Source organism: Pelobates fuscus, chromosome 9 (assembly GCF_036172605.1).
Source record: "Pelobates fuscus isolate aPelFus1 chromosome 9, aPelFus1.pri, whole genome shotgun sequence".
NCBI lineage: Eukaryota > Metazoa > Chordata > Amphibia > Anura > Pelobatidae > Pelobates > Pelobates fuscus.
This window is the reverse complement of record NC_086325.1, coordinates 117,732,372-117,758,515: the sequence shown is the minus strand read 5'-3', so window position 1 is coordinate 117,758,515 and position 26,144 is coordinate 117,732,372. Positions and strand designations below refer to the sequence as shown.

Genomic DNA, 26,144 nt, shown 5'->3' with positions numbered 1-26,144 from the left:
GTCATGGTGGTAGAAGTATGTTTCAGCTTGAAACACTGCACATACAGAGATATTGATAATTGTATGCTGGGGCTAGATGCACCTCAGTGCACATGCCATTGGCATCAGTGAACTCTGTTCCGGGCTCCCAATGTTAGTTCTGTGCATCAAAAAATTACAAACATGAAAATCTTCCCATTGAAGAAGATTAAGGATGCTCTTTAATTATAGCTCTCGATCTCATGAGATATTTATTGTTTCCCCTGCCCTTGCCAGCCAAGAGCACACTCATGTGCTCTGAGCCATTTTACCTTGCAGGGTTAAGTCCTCCCCTAGTGGCTGTCTACTAGACTACTGCACTTCCTGGTCCATAGCACAGGTTTTCTGTGCTATAGCGTCGCAGGACGTCTTCACGCTTCGCTAAAATCCCCATAGGAAAGCATTGAAAAGTATTGGAGAGGTCTAATTAGGTCTCCCCAGCCAGCGGGCGGGCTCAGTCTCCTCCGCCGGCTGACGTAATGAAGGGGAGAAGCGGTGGTGGAGGAAGAAGCAGCGACGTGGGACATGTCACTGCCTCTCATAAGTGACTGAAGGGGTTTTCAACCCTGCAGCAACCATGGATGGGAGGTGGAAGGGAGAGGGGACCTGCAGTGCCAGGAAAATGGATTGTTTTCCTGGCACTGGAGATTCCCTTTAACCCCTTAAGGACCAAACCTCTGGAATAAAAGGGAATCATGACATGTCACACATGTCATGTGTCCTTAAGGGGTTAAAGTATATGGAGATTTTTGTAGATAAATCACGTAGAAAGTTTTTTCCTACAGTATTGGATTATTTGGAAAGCATATTAAATCGAGGTCATGGTTACAATATTCTTTGTCTCTTAAAACACACATTTGAGTAATACATTTTGTATTATCCATCAAATATCAGTATTGTTATATTTTGGCTCAGTCATGACACAATATGAGTTACCGCAAAGACAGTTTTGCTTACCTGGATGACTCTTCTGCTTAGTCCTGTCATATCTGCAAGTTTTTGAAGTGTCTGTGCATCAGGATTGTTGTCTTGAGCAAACTGTGCCTGCATCACCTAGAGTAGAGAGAACATTGGCTGCACTGTCCAGCATGCTTACTAATAAGTGTTTGATCTCCAGAAGCAATGAGACACCTACCTGCAGCTGTTCTGCTGTGAAGGATGTACGTGCTCTCTTGGCTGGCTTTGGCTGACTGTCTTGTTCTGATGGAACAGCTCCCTCCAATGTTAAGCCATTTCCTAGAAACATATAAATCTGTTTATTGACAGTAGTAATATAATAAATGAAGAAAAATAAGACACTTGTAAATTGTATTTACAAAGTGAACCAACTTTAAAATCACAGTCATTATCAACTCCCGACCCCCATATCCCACTTATTACTCAGCATATTGACAGACACATATAAACAGAAAAAAAAATCAATTCTGGTGGATAACTATACAGGGCCCTAGGGGCAGCTTTTCTTAAAATAGCTGAACATTAGGCAATGCCTAGTGTTATGGACATAACTATTTGCTAATATTGACATGAAGGGGATAAAAGCACTTGGTCACTGGCTACCTTTATACCTAATTCCTTATAGGGGAAAAAACAACACCTGCCTACCCCACCCAGATTATAGTTAATCCGCTGCCACCACCAAGTCTTTATGTGAGCGTTTTCGGTTACCCCTAATACTTACACCAACCCAATAAATAAATCATAAGCATCAAGAACTGATTTTACTTACAGAGGAAATGTGAATCCCTTAAACAATTAAACATAAGAGACAATTCAGAAAGAAAATAGTAGACATGGATATTCTAGACTGCAATTTACAGTTTTTGGCTGAAATATTTATTTTCAGACTTCCAGAATCCTAGAGGAACTGCCTCCGGTGAGACTTAATATGTTTTTCATCCCTGGCACCAGAAAAAAGGGGAAGTGTTGTTTGTTTGTTTGCGGGCAGGGCCGGCGCGTCCATAAGGCGGCACAGGCGGCCGCCTTAGGGCGCCAGAGAAGGGGGGCGCAAAAATCCGAATCCCCTGCCTCTGGCTGGAGACTCGGATTTTTAATCTCACCTCTCTCCCTGCAGCCAGCACACAGCAGGAGCAGGGCAGTGAAGTCAACCGTCCTCCTCTGATGATGTCAGAAGGGGGCGGGACTTCTACTGCTCCCAGACTCCCCAGCGGTCCTGATTGCAGCTCCAGCCTCCAGCCTCCAGTGCAGCCCAGCCCATCCCATCCCATCCGACCACCAGGGGTAAGGTTCTCCCTCCTGGACCAAGGTAAGTCTCTGGGAGGGGGTGGGGGAAGAACTTGTAGCATTTTTTTTTTTTTTTTAAATCAAAACGTTTTTTTTTTCAGCCCCTTTCTTCAGCCCCTGCCCCCACCATACTCCCCCCTGCCCCCCACCATACTCCCCCTGCCCCCCACCATACTCCCCCTGCCCCCCACCATACTCCCCCCTGCCCCCACCATACTCCCCCCTGCCCCCACCATACTCGCCCCTGCCCCCACCATACTCGCCCCTGCCCCCACCATACTCCCCCTGCCCCCCACCATACTGCCCCTGCCCCCACTATACTGCCCCTGCCCCCACTATACTGCCCCTGCCCCCACTATACTGCCCCTGCCCCCACTATACTGCCCCTGCCCCCACTATACTGCCCCTGCCCCCACTATACTGCCTCTGCTCCCCCTGCCCCCACTATACTCCCCCTGCCCCCACTATACTCCCCCTGCCCCCACCATACTCCCCCTGCCCCCACCATACGGCCCCTGCCCCCACCATACGGCCCCTGCCCCCACCATACGGCCCCTGCCCCCACCATACGGCCCCTGCCCCCACCATACGGCCCCTGCCCCCACCATACGGCCCCTGCCCCCACCATACTCCCCCTGCCCCCACTATACTCCCCCTGCCACCTCTATAGCCCCTGCCCCCACTATACTCCCCTGCCACCTCTATAGCCCCTGCCCCACCATACTACCCCTGACACCTCTATAGCCCCTGCCCCCTCTACAGCCCCTACCCCTCCAAACTGCCCCACCATACTACCCCTGCCCCCTTTACAGCCCCTCTATAGCCCCTGCCCCACCATAGTGCCTCTGCCCCCTCTACTGCCCCATGTGCCCATCTACAGCACTTCTATTTCCCTCTATAGACCCTGCCCCCACCATACTGCCCCCTTTACAGCCCCTGCCCCCACTATACTCCCCCTGCCCCCACTATACTCCCCCTGCCCCCACTATACTCCCCCTGCCCCCACTATACTCCCCCTGCCCCCACCATACGGCCCCTGCCCCCACCATACGGCCCCTGCCCCCACCATACGGCCCCTGCCCCCACCATACTCCCCTGCCACCTCTATAGCCCCTGCCCCCACTATACTCCCCTGCCACCTCTATAGCCCCTGCCCCCACTATACTCCCCTGCCACCTCTATAGCCCCTGCCCCACCATACTACCCCTGACACCTCTATAGCCCCTGCCCCCTCTACAGCCCCTACTCCTCCAAACTGCCCCACCATACTTCCCCTGCCCCCTTTACAGCCCCTCTATAGCCCCTGCCCCACCATAGTGCCTCTGCCCCCTCTACTGCCCCATGTGCCCATCTACAGCACTTCTATTTCCCTCTATAGACCCTGCCCCCACCATACTGCCCCCTTTACAGCCCCTGCCCCCACTATACTCCCCCTGCCCCCACTATACTCCCCCTGCCCCCACTATACTCCCCCTGCCCCCACTATACTCCCCCTGCCCCCACTATACTCCCCCTGCCCCACTATACTCCCCCTGCCCCCCCATACTCCCCCCTGCCCCACCATACTCCCCCCTGCCCCCACCATACTCCCCCCTGCCCCCACCTCTATAGCCCCTGCCCCCACCATACTACCCCTGCCACCTCTATAGCCCCTGCCCCATCATACTACCCCTGCCCCCTTTACAGCCCCTCAATAGCCCCTGCCCCCTCTACTGCCCCATGTGCCCCTCTACAGCACTTCTATTTCCCTCTACAGCCCCTGCCCCCTGCCTCTGCCCCCCTTTCACACGCCTCTACTGCCCCTGTCTCCCCCCTCTACTTCCTCTACCCGCCTCAACAGCCCCTGCCCCCCCCCCTCTACTTCCCATTTACCCCCTACCATACTGTCCCTGTGACACCACTTTATTGCCTCAGTGTCCCTCGTTACAGCCTGTGCCCACACCATACTGCCCCTGTGTCCCCCTCTACTGCCCCTGTGTCCCCCCTCTACTGCCCATTTCCAACCACATTGCCCCTTTGCTCCCACCACAGCCCCTATACTCCCTTCTACAGCCTCTAACTCCCTTACTTCACATCCCTTCCACTCCCTTTTACCCCATAGCTCCAGTACAGCCCCTATTCCCTTACTACAGTCCTTACCCCCACTACAGCCCCTCTCCCCCAAATTGCTGCCCATATCCCCCACACTACAGCCCCTGTTCCCACTTGCAGCCATCAACCTACTTCAGTCCCTAACCCCCTACTACAGCCCCAATTCCCCACTACATTTCCTAAGCCCCCAATTACAGCCCCTGCCCCCCTACTACAGCCCTTAACTCCTTAATTAGAGCCCCTATTACCCCACTAAAACTCACTACCACCTCCCCCCCCCCCCCCCCCCCCCACCCAAGATTAGGTTCTGGATCTGCCCCTGCTCTGTATACCTGTCTGCATGTCTCTGTATGACTGTCTGTCTGTGTCTGTATGTCTCTATATGACTGTGTCCGTGTGTTTCTGAATGTCCCTGTATGCCTGTATGTCGCTGTATGACTGTATCCATATGTCTCTGTATGCCTTGTTCTGTATATCTTTGTGTGACTGTCTGTGTATATATGTCTCTGTATGCATTGTTCGTTATGTCTCTGTATGCCTGCATCTTCATGTCTCTGTATGTCTGTGTTTGTATAACTGTGTTTTTATTTATCTATATGCCAGTGTCTGCATGTCTGTGTGTGTGTGTCTGTATGACTGTATGTCTGTGTACCTGTATGTGTTGATTGTATGACTGTGTGCCTGTATGGCTGTGTTTGTTTGATTGTGTGCCTGCATATTTCTGTGACTATGTGCCTGTATGTGTGTGTGTAGCTATATATCTATGTCTATATGGCTTGGGAGGGAAAAGTTACACAAAGGAGCCTGAGGGGAAGAGGGACACACAAAAAACAGGCTGAGGGGAGAGACCCACAGAAAAGGGCTGTGGGAAAGAAAGACACACAAAGGGGCTGGGGGGGGGGAAAGGAGATACACATGGAGGTTGTAAGAGACATACAAGGGGGTGTAAGACACACTAAAGGGGGGTACAATACACTACATGGGGATTTCAAAAGGCTGGATATGAGACACCGCTAAAGATACATCTTATTTGTGTGTGGGGGGGCGGCAAAATTCATCTTCGCCTGTGTAGCCAAAAATCCTTGCACCGGCCCTGTTTGCGGGGATGGTCAATTGATTGAGGACAAGTGATTGAAGTCTGCTCAATCATGTGGGCTAGATCTTCTGTCTAATTAAGAGGTAGCAAAAAAAGAATTGATGGTTCGGGGAAAGCCACTAAATGTTGCTTTTATTCATAAATCAAGCAAAGCTACTAACAACATTAGCTCCTAGCAGGATTGTTCTGTTGACTTCAGCTATTGAGGGAGAGAGGCCAGTGGTGTGTTTACCCTTGCTGTGTCAGTGTTGTAGTGGGAGATAGCCTGGCACACAGCAGGTAAACTGGTGCTGTATCTGATTGTATGCAGTTGTCACAACCTACCACCAGCGCTACCTCTTCAGCTACTACTAGCACCACACTTCTAGCAGAGAAGAGGGATGGTGAGGATAGTGCAAGTAGTTGATAGAGGCAGGTCGAATAGGAACAGTTGGACCCCTCATCATCCGGTGAATGAAAAAAAAAATAGAAAAAAAAATAAACAAAAAAATAAAAGTTCTTGCCTAGCTGCTATTGCCAGTGCCACTTACACTTACACTGCCATTCACTGATTTAGAATTCAGTATGCTTTTGTGCCACTGCTTGATCTTTGGAAATTGCATGCTTCTTCCATCAGTAATATACGTAGTGTGTGGCTGCAGTTTACTGCACAAGTGAAACATACCTACTCTGATTGTGGCAGGTCTTTTTTTAAATGAGGTGGTTGTGGTGGTGCTGGTGATCCCTTGTTCACCCTCATAAAAATAAAAAAATTAAAATTAAATTACTCTTGCTGATACTCCCTCTCTTTTCAAATATCTTTCATTATGGATTTGTACCGCCTAGCTGAGTTTTGTGGTCTCTGTTAGCTCGACAGACACAGTTGGGAGAAGCTGATAGGGCACAGTTTTTTTTCCACACTGAAGGACGATCGCTTCTCACTGAAAAAGTCAGTGGGAACTGGGCAATTGACCAACCAGAAGAACAAAGAGGAAGAACAAAGTTTTCGCACAAATGAAGTACGTAGCACCCGTAACTGTCCTTCAGTGTTGAAAAAAACAGTGCCCTAACAGCTTCTCCTAACAGTGCTCTACTCCAAACTCTGTTTGCGGAGATAGCAGGGAGCAGGCAAATCAGCCAGGCAGGGTGAAATAACAACAATAAAAGGAATATGAAAATATGGGGAGCAACAGCAGGAGTAATTTCATTTAAAAACAGGACACTTTTAAAAAAATGAAAAATGAAAAAAATCAAGTGGGCAATTGATGACACACTCACCTGTTCCATCCTTTCCTTTTTTTTTAAATTACTCCTGCTAGGGCACTGTGTTTTTTCCACACTGAAAATTGCCATTAATGTTACAGACTAGTTTTGTTGGAAAGCTTAGTTCACATACATCGAGTCAATTGCACACTGAAATTTTACTTTAATTTTCGGGTGAATATCCTAATTTGAATAGCAAAAGGAAAAGGCTCACAATCAATCATTATAAAAGTAAGCCCTCTAATACATTGACCTCCTCACGAGCAATGGGGAGGTCTTGTGTTCACACATCCTTCGATTCCACAAGCAAGACTTTTTATATCAGCTATACTTGCTGGGATGTTATTCTCATCCGCAAGTGTATCAGTCAGAATAAAAATCGGTGGTAAGTAATTAGTGGAAGCTTTCAGGGCGAGAGCCGCCAGTGTGTCCTGAAGGGTCTCCGCCAATGACTCATGAACCAACCTCACATGCGACAAATTCTGGCCTTTGCCATCCACTTGTGGGAAAGAGGTAGTGGGCTCTGCCTCAGCTACCCCCCGCTGAGGAAGGTAATATGGTTCTTCCAAAGAGCATTACTCTGAGTAGTCAGGGGAAGGCTGCCTCAGCAGCATCAGCAAATTTGGGGGATATATCTCAGATTAAGAGATTCTCTACATAGCTTAAGGGAAAAACAAAGTCTGTCTCTCGCTCCACCTCCATATACATCATTTTATGACATTATTGTTTAACATAATCAGCTGGTTCTGTAGACAACAAACATGGACAGGTTTTTTACTTCTTATCACTTTTTAGATTATTCCATCCTGTAGTATTACATCATAGTCTAGGCTGGAAAAAATACTAAACTCCATCAAGTTCAACTTTGAAACCCATTCTTTTGTGTTGTTGATCCAAAACAAAAAGCAAAAACGTAATTTGTAGCCCAACAATTGTAGCCATTTTCAATTATGCCACAAAAAGGGAAAAATAGTTCTCTACACCATAATAGCAATCAAAGTTCTCCTTAGATCAACATCCTGTTCATATGCATTTCAATTATATCCTTGAATATTCTGTTTTTGCAAAAAAAATCATCAAAGAAATTAATACATTTCTGTGCAATATTGCTCACAAACTATAATCTAAAGGGGAACTTGAGTAAACAAATATCAACAAGTTACTTTAAGGTTTGAATAAACAATTATTCATATAAATATATCAATACATTTGTAAAGTAAATAATCTTTATTAAATTATTTTAATTTCTTCTTTCTCTTTCCTCTTCTTTTTAATGTTTTTTTTTAGAGTTTTTTTAACCTTATTTTCCTCTTTCTTTCTTTCTTTCTTTCTCAAATATATCTTTCTTTAAGAGATAAGTATACTTAAATTCTTACTTAACTATAACTATTCCCACACATATATTTCAACAATGAATGAAAGCAGATGGAGTCTAACCAAATTTTTCTTTTAATTCTTTATTTACTGCTGAGCATGTTGTAACAATTACAAGCATTTAAAAAGGAGCCCGATAACTTTTTCTGAATAGCCAATATACAAACGGCATGATAATCAGCAATATCCATAAGACATTCCCAACAGTGACTTCAATTGTAGAGCAGAGACGAAAAAAATAAAAAGAGCATAAATAGAGAGAGTCTCTGTGGGGGAATGGCATGAAGAATGAATGAGATAATTATCTATTAACAGTATCCTACTGAAACCAGCATCCCATCCTTTAATAAAAGATCTGGAGGTATGCTGGACGAGTGAGGTTAATTCACTCATCTGTTAACATTTCTAAATCCTTATGTCTTTATGATTATCCTTCTTAACAGAGTCGTGGTGTCTTTTCTCCAGCTATTATTCTCTTAGCTGCAAGGGTAATTTTGGTAAAAAGTTTATGTTTAGCTGAGGAAAACCCCTATGTACTACCAAACCCCTGTCCATATAGAACAGCCTTTCCTGCTCTTCTTAGGAAAAGTATATTTTAGCATTCAATAAAGAGATGCCATATACCATAATCTAATACAAATCTAGAAAGCCTCTTTTTTTAGTAGCTTTACTAATTATTCTCCACTAATTATAAGAAAACATTGTTACATACCTTAAAAAAGCAAACAGTTTGAGAATTTGTCATTTATCATTTCTAAAGATTTTAAATACTGAGGTTTGTCTGGCACTTGAACATTTTCTGCTATTCAGATGTTACAATATCCTAGATTTTATTTTCATCTTGGTTTGTGTATTGACATTTACATTTGGGACATTTATAACTCCCACTGTGTTACAGATCATTCAATTGTTGATTTTAAACATCCACTGTGCTATCGTTGACAACATCTTCCTAACAAAATAATCTTTGAACTCTTCGTATGATAAGAGCTCAACTTGGGCCCCAATTTAATATTTGTGGATAAGCTTTTCAAATAATTTTATATTTTTAGATAAACTTTTAAAAGAAGTTAATATTTAAAAAAAATATTATGATATAATTTGATATATTGATATATTTTTATATATGATATATGTTTTGGTATTTTAATATTTTGAAAAAAAAAAGGTTTTTTTTTACATTTTATCCAAACATATTAAATCATTTGAAAAATGTATCCAAGAAGTTTACATCAAGGTCTTGTTTTGTTTCCCTTTTTATTGTTTGTTGGCGATAATGGTGTCCTTAGTTATTCTGCAAGCTCTGGTTGGCACAGATCATTGTAAAACAGTAGAAAAATTGCATATCTGGATCAATGTCATATTTTTTAATTGTATCATATTTTTTTCATAGTAGGTCCTTTTGATCTTTTACCTTAAATATCTCAAATGCTCCATCCTCTATTAAATATCTTCAACTAAGCACTATAGTTAAGGTTATTTTACTTTTAACATTCATTAGTGAATATTGTCCTTCACTAGTATCAGCCCATGTACTGATTATTACCATCATAAAATGTAATCTGTGGTTATTTTCTTCAAAGATATTGCATAACTCCTATATTAATTTATTGGTGTATGAATGTACAATTTTCTCAATGCCAGGCATTGAACCATTGCGTAGCAAAAAAAATAAAAAAAATTACAAGTGTATGCACAATGCTTCAATAATTATATCTTGCTTATACTATATGTTGATTTTGTATTAAGTGCCCCTATTATAGGGGGTAGTGGACTTCTGTATAATCACTACATTTTATATGTGAAACATAAACATGGTCTTGTCCCATTTTAGTTTGTATCAAATATTGCACAGAAACTCATTTTATTTTTTTTAGATTTATTTAGAGATTTATTTAGTTTTGCCAGCACTTTTAATTGAAATGTTCAGCAATTTTGTGATGCAATTTAGTATATCTGAATATTTTCATCTACTTAACTTTTTGCTAATTTTAAAATATACGCCTTTCTTAAGTGACATAACAGATTTCTGAATTATTCCACCACTGTAAATTTGGCTTCTGAAGGGAAATTTGTGCAAAAACTGGTGAAATGTATTCTAAAGAAAATCGTCACTTTTTATGTCACTATAATAAATATGCTCAAAATAATGAAGGAATTAACTGTCACTTTCAAAAATATCCTCCAATGTGTCTAATACGCAATGATATATTAAGTAGCAATTGGTTTAAGTCTACATTTTTATACCAGAAGAAAGAAAAATATTATGACAAAATATGAAAAAAATATTACAATTATTGAGCTTATCAAGTAATTCTTTATAAAACTAAATTGTAACCAAAAAGTGTATCCCAATAGGGAACTACTCAGTAACTGATAGCTAATACATTTATTCAACTTTATAAATACCAGAGAATATGTATAGTCTACCAGGTAAGTATACACAGATAACAAGAGAAAACAAAAAAGCTTTAATCAATATCAATTTATAAGGACACCATGATATTAAAAATATAGGACTTCATATTTCAAAAGTGGTGATAGTGTGTAAATATAAACACTGAGTGGCGCTTATGGGTAGCTGTTAACGGACACCTTTAAATTGTTAACAAAAGGTAAGACGCTGTGATAATCCAATCCAATATTAACACATCTCTATGAGAGCGAAAATAGAAATTACAATAAGGTTGTCATCCAAAAAGGATCTGCAGTGCACTCGTGGCTCTGCTGGGTCTATAGAAAAAGAGGACTATTACTTATTGCTACAAAGTAAGTAGTCCAAGTCAATATAATAGTATCCCATTTAGACAAGGCTAAACATTACCTTGTATCTAAGGTGGAATTTTAAGACCTAGAATATTATACAATGTAGCTAATACTACTATATCTGGACAATAGCAGGATAGCTTAGCCACTATGGTCGATATCAGAAAGTCTATTAATTCCGATCCCTCGTGTGGTAGTATGTCCGAGAAGGGTAATAGAGAAGGGGGGAGAAAACAAATAGCAGAGAAGATCATAGGAGTGTAGAGTAGCACAATAAGCACAGTTAGTTGGTATAAAGAAAAAAGATTTATTAGAAGGATTAAATATACTAGGTAAAGGCAACATCGAATATTTATATTTATGTCAATACAGTTGTTGCCTTAGTACCTAAGATGAAAAGCAACATTTTTACACATATGTATTTGGTTATTAAAATTGTCCCAATATAGTATTGTTTTTTGTTATTTTGCAGAGATTTCAATATTGGATGATGAAACTTCTGTAGTGTTTAAAAGATGAATCAGTTTGAAATTTACATTATAGAACTATAAATAGTCATTTTAAACATATTTTACATGGTTTTGAACTACTTGACTAAAAAATTATCACGAAAGGCTGCATTTTAAGTAAACATCACATATGTATCTAATTGTTAAAGGTTTTTATATAGAAGGCACTTTTCTGATGTAGAGGGGATATAGTACTTTCACATGCATGAAATGCATCCAGCTCTTATGGGTTTGTTTTCTCCTCCAGGTTTTAGTGTCTAAATAATTTTTGTTTTTATTATTTGTTTAAATTAATTTTTGTTTTTATTCTAATAAAGCCATGTCAACATTTTCTGCCTTTAGTTAAATCTATAAATATAATGGTGTTCCAGTTATCCCAGTGAAGAGATTAAGTGGGGAACAGGTAACTTAGTTCTTCCCATTATAGTCATACATTAGATAACCACTGTAATATTCTGAGCTTTTGTTTGCTCACTGAAGTAATCTTAATCTTAAATATTGAACCACACTTGCATTGTACTATAAATGTAAAATAAACAAAATATTGAAAAATTATTGGCACACAGTGGCCTTCTTGATGATGGTATCAACTTGCATGGAAAAACTGTAGTTGATCTTCATTCTACCAAACAGTGTCAAATAATATATTTGAATATTTTTATCTACATCAATAGCTTACTTATTGCATTGCATTATGTGACAGAGCTCACCATTGCTATTTATTAAACTTGTTCATTCATTTTTAAATGAATTGAGATTCGCTTAACCCCTTAAACTTTGAGCGATAGCTGATTTATTCATAATCTAGAACTCCAAAACGCTATATGGACAAATCACAAAACAAATTAAATGGACAAAAAAACTGTCTGTTTGTTTAGATAATTTTAGTGCTTTTTTTAATTTGACAGAATTTTTTTCGGGCAAATTGATTCTGCCAAACTGACATTTTTTGTTACTGCTATTTAATTTACTACTATTTAGTTTATCACTACATCATTTTCAAATCTAGCAACTACCAGGTTTTATTGTATGGTAATTTAAAAGCAAGGCTTCATTAAAAATGGTTGTGAAACCACATACCTAACACATGATTAACTTATTTTGGATGTTTAGAACATAATGCTGTAGACCCGGGGTGCCCAAAAGGTAGATCCCCAGATGTTTTAAAATGACATCTTCTATGTAGTGATGTACCGAACTGTTTGCCAGCGAATAGTTCCCGGCGAACATAGCGTGTTCGCGTTCGCCACAGTGGGCGAACACATGCGCGGTTCGATCTGCCCCCTATTCGTCATCATTGAGTAAACTTTGACCCTGTGCCTCACGGTCAGCAGACACATTCCAACAAATTAGCAGCAGACCCTCCCTTCCAGACCCTCCCACCTCCTGTACAGCATCCATTTTAGATTCATTCTGAAGCTACAGTCTTAGATAGAGGAGGGAAAGTGTAGCTGCTGCTCATTTGATAGGGAAATGGATAGCTAGGCTAGGGTATTCAGTGTCCACTACAGTCCTGAAGGACTCATCTAATCTCTGCTGTAAGGACAGCACCCCAAAAAGCCCTTTCTAGGGCTAGAACATCAGTCTGCTTTTTTTTTTTCTGTGTAATGTAATTGCAGTTGCCTGCCTGCCAGCTTCTGTGTCAGGCTCACAGTGGATAATGTGCCCACTTGCCCAGTGCCACCACTCATATCTGGTGTCACAATAGCTTGCATTTAAAAACAAAAAATGTTTTTTCACTGTATTAGATTGAATAGCAGTTAGTTGTCTGCAAGCGTCTGGGTGTCAGGCCTTCAGTGTGTACTCTGCCAACTTCTGCCAGTCCACTTTGCCACTCATATCTGGTGTCACAATAGCGTGCCTTTAAAAACAAAAAAAGTTTGTCACTGTAAGCTAATAGCAGTCAGTGTCCTTCAAGCGGGTGTCAGGCCTTCAGCGTGTACTCTGCCAACCTCTGCCAGTCCACTTTGCCACTCATATCTGGTGTCACAATAGCGTGCCTTAAAAAAGAAAAAAAGTTTTTCACTGTAAGCTAATAGCAGTCAGTGTCCTTCAAGCGGGTGTCAGGCCTTCAGCGTGTACTCTGCCAACCTAGGCCAGTCCACTTTGCCACTCATATCTGGTGTCACAATAGCGTGCCTTTAAAAAGAAAAAAGTTTTTCACTGTAAGCTAATAGCAGTCAGTGTCCTTCAAGCGGGTGTGTCAGGCCTTCAGCGTGTACTCTGCCAACCTCTGCAAGTGCACATTGCCACTTATATCTGGGGTCACAATAGTGTGCATTTAAAAAGAAAAAAAGTTTTTCACTGTAAGCTAATAGCAGTCATTGTCCTTCAAGTGGGTGTGTCAGGCCTTCAGCGTGTACTCTGCCAACCTCTGCAAGTGCACATTGCCACTTATATCTGGGGTCACAATAGCGTGCATTTAAAAAGAAAAAAAGTTTTTCACTGTAAGCTAATAGCAGTCATTGTCCTTCAAGTGGGTGTGTTAGGCCTTCAGCGTGTACTCTGCCAACCTCTGCAAGTGCACATTGCCACTCATATCTGGTGTCACTATAGCGTGCATTTAAAACCAAAAGACTTTTTTCACTGTTATAGATTGAAAGCAGTTACTTGTCTTCAAGCGGGTGTCAGGCCTACAGCGTGTACTCTGCCAACCTCTGCCAGTGCACATTGCCACTCATATCTGGTTTCACAGTAGCTTGCACAAATAGTACCACTAATCCCCCAAAAAATGACAGGCAGAGGCAGGCCACCCCACAGGGGCCGTTGTGGTTGTGGTGCTGTGATTCCCTTTTGCCCTAGAATAATGCCCAATTTTCAGAGGCCATGTACCCTGAACTTGAAAAGTTCTGAGGACATAGTTGACTGGCTAACACAGGACACCCAATCTTCTACAGCTTCCGCTCAGAACCTTGACGCACCATCCTCCTCCAGCTTAGCTTGGGCACCTCTCAAGATACCACTCACCCGCCTGCCGCCACCACCAACACTAGCACCACAGCCGCTTCACTTTATCTGTCAGAGGAGTTATTTACACATCCGTTTGAAGAAATGAGTGATGCGCAACCATTATTGCCAGAGGATGTAGATAACAGGGATATGTCTCAGTCAGGCAGCATTACACACATGGACGTACGGTGTGATGATGATGATTTTGTACCCGCTGCTGCTTCCTTTGCTCAGTTGTCAGATACAAGTGAAGCAGTTTATGATGACGATGTGTCCATGGATGTCACGTGGGTGCCGGCTCGGCAAGAAGAAGAACAGGGCGAAAGTTCAGATGGGGAGACAGAGAGGAGGAGGAGACGAGTTGGAAGCAGGGGGAGGTCGTCGCAAGGAGCTAGTGGCACTGTCAGACAGCATGCATCGGCACCCGGGGTCAGCCCGACAGCACGCCAATCAACGCATGCTGTGTCCACCACCAGAATGCCGTCATTGCAGGGCTCAGCAGTGTGGCATTTTTTTTGTGTGTCTGCCTCTGACAACAGCGATGCCATTTTCAACCTGTGCCAAAACAAACTGAGTCGTGGGAAGTCCAACACCCACCTAGGTACAACTGCTTTGCTTAGGCACATGATCGCACATCACAAACGCCTATGGGATCAACACATGGGTACAAGCAGCACACAAACTCAAAGCCGCCATCCTCCTCCTGGTCCAGCATCTTCAGCCATGTCAACTACTGCTGTCCTCCTTGCCCCCTCTCAACCATCTGCCACTCCGTCTCTCGCCTTGAACAGTTCCCGCTCATCTGCCCACAGTCAGGTGTCTGTCAAGGACATGTTTGAGCGTAAGAAGCCAAAGTCAGAAAGTCACCCCCTTGCCCAGCGTCTGACAGCTGGCTTGTCTGAACTATTAGCCCGCCAGCTTTTACCATACAAGCTGGTGGAGTCTGAGGCGTTCAAAAAATTTGTGGCTATTGGGATACCGCAGTGGAAGGTACCTGGACGAAATTTCTTTGCACAAAAGGCAATCCCCAACCTGTACTCGATTGTGCAAAAAGGAAGTAATGGCATGTCTGGAACACAGTGTTGGGGCAAGGGTCCATCTGACCACTGATACCTGGTCTGCAAAGCATGGTCAGGGCAGGTATATCACCTACACTGCGCATTGGGTAAACCTGCTGACGGCTGCCAAGCATGGAATGCGTGGCTCTGCAGAGGAGTTGGTGACACCGCCACGACTTGCAGGCAGGCCTGCTGCCACCTCCTCTACTCCTCCTACTCCATCCTCTTCCATAACCTCCTCGGCTGAGTCCTCTTCTGCTGCTGCGTCTTGCTCCACATCAACGGCACCCCCCCCCCAGCTCCCCAGGTACTATTCCACATCCCAGATACGGTAGTGTCACGCCGTCTTGGGTTTGACTTGCTTGAAAGCAGAGAGTCACACCGGACAAGCACTCCTGTCCACCCTGAACGCACAGGTGGAAAAGTGGCTGACTCCGCAGCAACTGGATATCGGCACAGTGGTTTGTGACAACGGAACAAATTTGTTGGCGGCATTGAAGTTGGGCAAGTTACGCTTTGTGCATAAGTATACAGGCTTACAGGATGTCCTGAAGCAGGCCAGGAAGGTGTGTGGCCATTTCAGGCATTCCTACACGGCCATGGCACACTTTTCAGATATCCAGCGGCGAAACAACATGCCAGTGAGGCGCTTGTTTTGCGACAGCCCGACACGTTGGAATTCAACACTCCTAATGTTCGACCGCCTGCTCCAACAAGAAAAAGCCGTTAATGAATATTTGTATGACCGGGGTGCTTGGACAGCCTCTGGGGAGCTGGGAATTTTTTTGCCACGTTACTGGACGCTCATGCGCAATGCCTGTAGGCTCATGCGTCCTTTTGAGGAGGTGACAAACCTAGTCAGTCGCACCAAAGGCACCATGAGCGACATCATACCATTGGTTTTCTTCCTGGAGCGTGCCCTGCGAAGAGTGCTGGATCAGGCCGTAGATGAGCGTGAAGAGGAAGAGGAAGAGTTGTGGTCACCATCACCACCAGTAACAGCCTTATCAGCATCGCTTGCTGGACCTGCGGCAACGCTGGAAGAGGATTGTGAGGAAAAGGTGTCAGAGGAGGAATGTGGCTTTGAGGAGGAGGAGGAAGACCACCCACAACAGGCATCCCAGGGTGCTCGTTGTCACCTATCTGGTACCCGTGGTGTTGTACGTGGCTGGGGGGAAGAACATACCTTCATTGAGATCACTGAGGAGGAGGAACGGGAAATGAGTAGTTCGGCATCCAACCTTGTGCAAATGTCAGGGTACCTGCTGTCTCTACCTCAGAGGAGGTGAGACATTTAGAACTTCGTCCTCCCAGACGAGCTGAATCGCTCGTTCCTCTGAGTCCTTCCGATCGTTTACACGCCGGACGCTCCTGATCCGCCTTCTTTTATGACGCGGCTCTAGTAGCCGACGTCATGACGACTGGCCGCTCGACCTATCAATCAGTCCTGAACTCGAATCAGGACTCGTCGGAGGCAGGATCATCTAGTTAGAACCAGGGTATATAACGGGATTCTGCTCATTGATTCATTGCCCTGTCGTGGTTCTAGCTAGTCTAGTCACTCAGCGCTTTATGTCTATTTGTCTCTTTGGTTTTTTACCCGGCTTGTATCTTGTCTACTCTGTTTACCTCTATTACTCCTTTTGACCCGGCTTGTCTCTCGCTTACCTGCTCTCTCGCTCCCTCGACCTCGGCTTGTCTCTTGACCATTCTTTGCTTACTCCTTACGTTAGTCCGGCCATTCTAAGGTCCGGTATACGTACCCTGTACCTGTTTGTACTCTGCGTGTTGGATCCCTGTCCCGATCCTGACATTACGACAGGGCCATGGATCCTGCAGGTACAAACACTTTGGTCGGTTCTCCTGACTCTAGATTTGAGGCCATGGACCATAGAATGGACCAGATGGCTCTAGCGTTGCAAGCTTTACTGTCTCGTTCTAATAACCAGTCGGAGGAGATGTGCCCTGCGTCCATCTCTCCTGTAGGCTCAGGCCTAGAGGTAGCCACGGTAGGTGCCTCATCTCGTATTACTCCCCCTGTACGTTATGGTGGCTCTCCGGATACGTGTTGAGGTTTTTTAAACCAGATAGGTATTAATTTCGAACTACAACCCCGCTCCTACCCTACTGATAGGGCAAAGGTTGGATTCATAATAACTCTACTCATTGATAAAGCTTTGAGATGGGCTAATCCTCTATGGGAGAATGATAACCCGTTAGTCTATAATTATAATGCCTTTGTCACTGCCTTTAGAAGGACTTTTGATCCCCCAGGTAGAAAGGTTAATGCTGCTAGACTACTGTTACGTCTTAGACAACATAACCAAACTCTTGTCGATTATGCCTTAGAGTTCAGGTCCTTGGCAGCAGAAGTTAAGTGGAATGAACAGGCATATATGGACGTATTTCTAAACGGACTGTCAGACGAAATCCTAGATGAGATTGCCACAAGAGAGCTTTCTGAAAATTTAGAGGATTTAATTTATTTTATTTCTAGAATTGATGAACGTTTAAGACAGAGACAGAATACTCGCGAAAGAACTCGTAGACCTTCCCTGAGACTAGCTCCCTCATTCCAAAGTCCTGAATCTACAACTTTAACTCTTCCAGAACCTATGCAGATAGGCAATACTCGTCTCTCAGAAGAGGAGAGACAGTTCAGGAGAAGGGAAGGGTTGTGCATGTATTGTGGTACAAGAGGCCATTTACGCCTAAACTGTCCTAACCGCCCGGGAAACGCTCGCACCTAAGTCCCTCCAGATGACAGGCCTTGGGTGTTTCTATCTTGTCCTCTATACATGACTATAAAGATCATAGGCTTCTACTACCTATTTCTTTAGCTTGGGAGAAGGGAGTATTGAATACTATGGCGTTGATAGACTCCGGAGCTGCCGAAAGCTTCATTGACCAAGTATTCGTCACTAAACAATCTATCCCATCCCAGCTAAGGGATACACCCTTGGCCGTTGAGGCCATAGATGGTAGACCTTTATCTGAACCTGTTATCCTTCGTGAAACCTTACCTGTTAAACTCACTGTAGGTATCTTACACGAGGAAAGTATATCTTTTTTGCTTATTTCATCCCCTTCTGTTCCAATAATCTTAGGGTATCCTTGGCTTAAAAAACATAACCCTATTATTGATTGGGAACTGGGTGAAATAGTTTCTTGGGGTCAGTCTTGTCAGAGCAAGTGTCTACAGAAAGTCTCACCGGTTTGCTTAATTGACACACTGGTTAATGCTACCCAATCCACAGACTTACAAATACCGCCCATATACCTGGATTTAAAAGCAGTCTTTGACAAAAAGAATGCTGACACTTTACCTCCACACAGGCCTTTTGACTGCAAGATCAGACTCTTGCCTGGTACCATGCCTCCTAGGGGCACGGTATACCCTCTATCTACTAAGGAGAACTTAGTCTTAGAGGAATATATTCGTGAGAACCTGGACAAGGGATTCATTAGGAGGTCCTCCTCCCCTGCCGGGGCCGGGTTCTTTTTTGTAAATAAGAAGGACGGTACACTAAGGCCTTGTATTGATTATCGGGGATTGAATAAGATAACTATTAGAAACGCCTACCCGATTCCTTTGATTACTGAGCTCTTTGATCGTTTGAAAGGTTCCAAAATTTTCACCAAGTTAGATCTCAGAGGGGCGTATAACTTGGTGAGAGTCCAACAGGGAGATGAGTGGAAAACAGCTTTCAATACCCGTTATGGGCACTATGAGTACACGGTAATGCCTTTTGGTCTCTGTAATGCACCGGCAGTATTTCAGGATCTGATAAATGAGGTTCTTAGGGAGTTTCAACATGATTGCGTTATTGTCTATCTAGATGATATACTTATACACTCTAGAGAGATTGAGACTCACCACAGACAAGTTAGAATGGTATTACGCAAACTTCTACAACATGGACTATACTGCAAATTGGAGAAATGTAGTTTTGACCAATCTCAGATAAATTTTCTTGGGTACGTTATTTCTGGAGACGGGTTTAAGATGGATCCGGTTAAACTTCAGTCTATATTAGATTGGCCATTACCCAGGGGACTCAAGGCCATCCAGAGGTTTATTGGATTCTCCAATTATTATAGGCGCTTCATTAAAGGTTACTCATCCATTATTGCGCCTATCACCAATATGACTAGACAGGGGGCTGACACTAAGACTTGGTCTACTGAAGCTCTTGTGGCTTTCAAATCACTCAAAGATATTTTTGCTTCAGCACCGGTTCTAGTCCATCCTGATACGTCTTTGCCTTTTCTACTCGAGGTAGATGCCTCGGAGACAGGTGTAGGTGCCATCTTGTCTCAAAGATTAGGTGTGGATAAACCGTTACATCCATGTGGATTTTTTTCCAAGAAACTGTCTGGGCCTGAAACCAGATATGATATTGGTGACAGAGAACTACTAGCGGTTATTATGGCTTTAAAGGAGTGGAGACACTTATTGGAGGGGACTCTACATCCTGTCACCATTTTGACAGATCACAAGAACTTGTCCTATATTGGGGAGGCCAAGCGCTTGTCCGCCAGGCAGGCTCGTTGGTCCTTATTCCTTACTCATTTTAATTACGTGCTTACTTATAGGCCTGGTTCTAAGAATTCTAAGGCCGATGCTTTGTCTCGCCAACATGAACCCTCTACTATATCTGATACGGTTTTGTCCTCTATAGTTCCCAAAAGCAAGATTGTCGCTAACACTAATATCAGGATACACTCTCCATTACTTGCTGAGATCATGAAAGCACAGCATCTGGCTCCTACACAGGGACCTGGGTCACGGCACTTCATTCCTCCTGTACTACAACTGGAACTATTGCAGTGTTTTCATAACAGCAAGGTGGCCGGACATCCGGGCATACGCAAGACGTATTCCTTGATTTCTAAGGATTTCTGGTGGCCTTCATTACGTAAAGATGTTAGGGATTTCGTCAGGGCATGTGAGGTCTGTATGAAGACTAAGCTACCTCATACGCTTCCATGTGGACTCTTGCACCCCTTGGAGATTCCTGAGAGACCATGGTCCTGTTTGGCTATGGACTTCATTGTCGATTTGCCTGTGTCTAAAAAACAGACTGTTATTCTCACGGTGGTCGACAGGTTTACTAAAATGGCTCATTTCGTACCCTTACCTAAACTTCCATCGTCCCCCGAACTAGCTGAGATATTCGCAAGAGAAATTTTTCGTTTACACGGTATACCTTCCGAAATTGTCTCTGATAGAGGTTCCCAATTTGTTTCCCGTTTTTGGAAGTCCTTCTGTTCTCAATTGGGTATCAAATTGAATTTCTCTTCTGCTTACCATCCCCAGTCTGACGGTGCTGCTGAACGCACCAACCAAAAAATTGAACAATATTTGCGTTGCTTTGTTTCCGAACACCAGGACGATTGGGTCGGTCTGATTCCTTGGGCGTAGTTTGCACACAACAATCTCGTTTGCGATTCTACTCGCTCTAGCCCCTTTTTCATGAATTATGGCTTTCATCCTTCTATTCTTCCCTCGGTTTCCCCCTCTCAGGGCTTGCCGTCGGTTGATGCTCATGTTGCCAATTTGAGGAAATTGTGGGATCAGACTCGACAAATCCTCCTTCATAATTCCACGTTGGTCAAACAACACGCAGACAAGCGTAGAAGGCCGGCTCCGGTTTTTGTCCCAGGGTATGGCTGAGTACCAGGAACATTCGCTTGAAGGTTCCTTCTATGAAATTTGCGCCCCGTTACATTGGTCCTTACAGGGTGCTGACTCGAATTAACCAAGTGGCGTATCGCCTTGCTCTTCCGCCTAGCTTGCGCATTCCTAACTCCTTTCACGTGTCCTTGTTAAAACCTCTGGTTTGTAACAGGTTTTCTACCAGTACGTCCTCTCCTCGATCACTTCAGGTTGAGGGCCAGGAGGAGTATGAGATCAACTCCATCCTCGATTCCCGAATTTCTCGGGGGAAGTTACAATATCTTGTGGACTGGAAGGGATATGGTCCTGAGGAGAGGTCTTGGGTGGTCCAGGAGGAGGTGCATGCTCCTCGCCTGCGCAGGGCTTTTCATTCCCGTTTTCCGTCCCGTCCCGGCTCCTTCCGCCCAGTGGGCGGTTCTGAGAGGGGGGGGTACTGTCAGGGTACCTGCTGTCTCTACCTCAGAGGAGGTGAGACATTTAGAACTTCGTCCTCCCAGACGAGCTGAATCGCTCGTTCCTCTGATTCCTTCCGATCGTTTACACGCCGGACGCTCCTGATCCGCCTTCTTTTATGACGCGGCTCTAGTAGCCGACGTCATGACGACTGGCCGCTCGACCTATCAATCAGTCCTGAACTCGAATCAGGACTCGTCGGAGGCAGGATCATCTAGTTAGAACCAGGGTATATAACGGGATTCTGCTCATTGATTCATTGCCCTGTCGTGGTTCTAGCTAGTCTAGTCACTCAGCGCTTTATGTCTATTTGTCTCTTTGGTTTTTTACCCAGCTTGTATCTTGTCTACTCTGTTTACCTCTATTACTCCTTTTGACCCGGCTTGTCACTCGCTTACCTGCTCTCTCGCTCCCTCAACCTCGGCTTGTCTCTTGACCATTCTTTGCTTACTCCTTACGTTAGTCCGGCCATTCTAAGGTCCAGTATACGTACCCTGTACCTGTTTGTACTCTGCGTGTTGGATCCCTGTCCCGATCCTGACAGCAAATGGGGTCTTTCATGCTGTCGTGCCTGTTGAGGGACCCTCGTATAAAAAGGCTGAAGGAGAATGACCTGTACTGGGTGTCCACGCTCCTAGACCCCCGGTATAAGCAGAAAGTGGCTGAAATGTTACCAAATTACAACAAGTCGGAAAGGAGGCAGCATTTGCAAAATAAATTAAAAAGTATGCTTTACACAGCGTATAAGGGTGATGTCACAGCACAACGGGAATCTAACAGGGGAAGAGGTGAAAGTCATCCTCCTCCTCCCACGACCACGCCGGCAAGGACAGGACACTTTAAAGACGTGTTGTTGATGGAGGACATGCGGAGCTTTTTAAGTCCTACGCATCGCCACAGCCCTTCGGGATCCACCCTCAGAGAACGACTCGACCGACAGGTAGCAGACTACCTCGCCTTAACTGCAGATATCGACACTCTGAGGAGAAATGAACCCCTTGACTACTGGGTGTGCAGGCTTGACCTGTGGCCTGAGCTATCCCAATTTGCGATAGAACTTCTGGCCTGCCCCGCTTCAAGTGTACTGTCAGAAAGGACCTTCAGTGCAGCAGGAGGTATTGTCACTGAGAAGAGAAGTCGCCTAGTTCAAAAAAGTCTAGATTACCTCACCTTTATTAAGATGAATGAGGGATGGATCCCCAAGGGACTGACAGTGGGCGATACATTCGACTAAAAAAGGCCTGATGAGATGAGCTGCCTTAGGCTAAAAATGGTCCACACGCTGCTGTATTTTAGCTCTGAATGCTGGTTGACTTGCGCGACTTATCCGCCACCAACTAGGGTTCAAGCTGCAATGTTTTAGGGCACTTTCTGCCTGGGAAACAAACATAATTTTTTCTGGCCGCTGCTACAGCAGCGGCTGCAACAATACCTAATTTTTCAGGCATGTGTACATGCCTAATTTTTCGGGCCTCTGGTGCTGCACTGTGGCTTCAAAAACCAAACCAAAAAAAAAGGCACATAACAGGGATTAAACTGATAGGAATAGTACTACTTAACACACCACTCCTGTCTGGTGGCACATTAGATTGCACGCGCAGTGCCCCAAATTTGAAGTAGGAGGACCGATCAAGCATCTTTTTCCATCTCCCGGTTCCATTTTTTTTCCCAAATTTGAAGTAGGAGGACCGATCAAGCATCTTTTTCCATCTCCCGGTCCACATTTTTGGCATCTAAAAGTTAAAGAAGCCTCCTCATTCTTATGTGTGCGCTCATCCTTATCACCAGTATCATCCAGCTCATTTAGGAAGGTTTCCTTAAGGTTTCAGGAACTTTTCCAGCATTATTTCTGGGCCCATTACCTGTTGCACTCTTCATAGTGAGAGTAGGATAACTAGGAAAGTGCACACAATAATGAAGGAACGCACCATACAGATATTTCGTATTTCACTGAACCACCCTTAATAGAAGGCTAGTCAGACTGCAACCTTATTGTACTACAGACAAAGGAACATATTATTTTTAAAAATTACACTATAAGGCATTGTGCATGTTCAACAGCAAGAGGGTTACAGGTACCAGTTCATAGAGCTTAATACCATCAGAATCCAACCCAGTACAGGATGACGTCCAAATGACTATACATTTACCTACAACAAAAGTCATTGGTTCTATTAAAAACATTTAAACAGAATACATATTAGGCAACATTCTGAGGAATTCTATTCCAAACTGGTATTACACAGATTTCTAGAAAGATCCTGTCACCTGCACAGCGTGATGTAATGACTAATGTCTTACTCACAACAATTGTGCATTTAGCACAAAACAAGGAAATGTACAGGGGAAACAACAATATTGAAAAAACTACAATATGTGTATATGTATACCCAGATATGCTTTAACAGTCTATATAAATCATTTAATCTCACAGGTTCACTTAGCTGAGGCTCTTCTCACCCCAACTCCCTTTTATCTTACTTCAAGCTATGAAACATTGAGTTCTGGCTTGTTATGCTACCTAAACCCTAGATTTGTCCAGGCACATCCTAACGGTGGGCTAATTTGTCCTCCTTAATTGCTAGTAATTTTAAAATAACACATATAAATGTATTAGATTAATTAGGTATTCAAGTATTTCATTTATTGTTTTTGATGATTTAATATTCAATAAATGCTGGTCTTTTTGAAAAAAAAATAAAATCTGGGTTTGCATACTAAGGACAACAAATTTACAACATAGGCTTAAAATCTAAACATTTTAACATTTAATAAACTATTAAACTGAAACATGTATTAAATGACTTGTGTATGATTTCTTTCACATTGTACATTTCTGAAAGTCAATCTTCATGCTGCACTCACAGGGCATTTAATTGGCATATTTTATATACATATTGGTAAATAAAGCACTGCCATTAACATATCCTGTATGTAGGAACTGTCAAATAACAATAAAAATAGTAAACTAAAATAAAAAATGCTTCCATGAGGCGGGTTGCTAAACTTCATAAAGTGACTTTTAATTCTACAAGTGCCATAATAAAACAGTTTCCCAAAATGATGTATGGTACTTAGATATGTTGAATAAAGTGACTTCTTACCATTTTCAGCTGCTCGTTTTAGATTTTCAATCATTGTGTCATAATGGATCCTGCACAGGACCTTCTCTTCCACCAAACCAAACTCCTCCCCTGTAGACAGTTGTCTTTTACAGGAATAACACGCAAAGCAAGCTAGGTGGTAGGCATTCCCCCGAGCTCTTCTTACCCAGTCACTAGCATAGATCTGTCTTCCACAGCGGGCGCACTTGGTACCAAACCGGCTAGAAAACATAATGGAATGATTTAGTGTCTTTAATTTATTTTTTGGTGATATTTGTCAGTATTTCTTTAGGGAGAATAGAACTATGTCCCAGGAAACATTTTAAATAATGCAATAAAGAGTATGTGCTAGTGCTGTCCAAACAGAAAAGCAGTAATAAATTATTACCAGAAAAGCTGAATAAATGAAATTACTAATTACATTTTAAAGCAGGAACATTTTCAATCAAAGAAATATCTAATATGAACATAAAATGGCCCTTTAGTAGACTTATACATTATTTCAGATACACAGTAGTCATAAAGAAACATACAATTTGTGTATACATATATGATGAATATCTTATACAATGGATCAATCACCTAAGAGCAATATTTAACTCAGTGGTGGTAGAGGTGAGAGGTTAGAAACTGAAGGCAGGCACTAAGAGAAGATAATTTACTGCATGTTATCGCTATATTATATCCCTGATGGGGACTCTTGAGGGTGTCTGCTGCTCTACTAAATGTGAGTGAACTACCATTTATTTGACTGTTTATTGATTTTAACCCCTATATATATCTCTGTTGTGTGTCTTCAACAAAGCACCACACAATCTGCACTATCACTTTGTATTTTCTGCTTTATTTCATATATCTACAAGAATTTTGGAGTCCAGACGATTACCAAGTAAGAATATCTGCAGCATATATTGGATTCCCTGGACTCTGTATTTTGGCACAACCTGTATTCTGTTTTATATTTTCTTGTTTCAGGAATTAAGCCTGATAAAGCAATGACCTTGTTGTCTGGCATTATCTTAGTGCTGGCATCAGAGTTAGGGGTCATCTCTAGGCAACTGCTTCTGTCAGAGAGCAGCCTGAATTTAAGCCAGCTCATTGGATGCACTGCACGTGCTGGGTTTGTTTTATGCTATCTGTCCCTCTGCCCATATTCTCCATTTGTGTCAATCTGCCCTTATCTTCTCTTTTTGTATCTCTATCCTTATCCCCCACATATCCCTCTGTTCATATCCTCCTGTCCCTCTCCCTAATCACATTTTGCTCACACTCCCCTCATCTTGTCTTTTGTAGCATGGCTCAGCATCATGGGGGTAATAGTTAAGAAGGTGAATATGCTCTGTCAGGACTCTTCATATTTGATGTCCCACTGCCAAAGAGAACAGTCCTAAGAGAGTGCACTGACTCCTAGGTCTCTCACTACCATGCCACTCTGCCTAACAACTTAATTAAAAAAAGAGTCCACTTCCTCTCTGTATATTAAAAAAACCAGGTACCTAATGAGTGTACCAGTTAGCCAATTTATTTGTGATGGCAATGGTAGTTTTACTTGTCCTGGGT

The 26,144-nt window shown here is 43.4% G+C and overlaps 1 protein-coding gene across 1 annotated transcript in view; it reads right to left on the bottom strand.

Annotated features, from left to right (window-relative positions):
• LHX6 (LIM homeobox 6) overlaps positions 1-26,144 on the bottom strand; it is a 243,250-nt gene that overhangs the window by 13,203 nt on the left and 203,903 nt on the right. The window contains exons 4-6 of the mRNA XM_063432334.1: positions 24,585-24,805; positions 1,154-1,254; positions 976-1,071 (exon numbers count right to left, since the gene is read on the bottom strand). Of these exons, the coding sequence (XP_063288404.1) occupies positions 976-1,071; positions 1,154-1,254; positions 24,585-24,805 (418 nt within the window). The remainder of the gene's footprint in view (positions 1-975; positions 1,072-1,153; positions 1,255-24,584; positions 24,806-26,144) is intronic.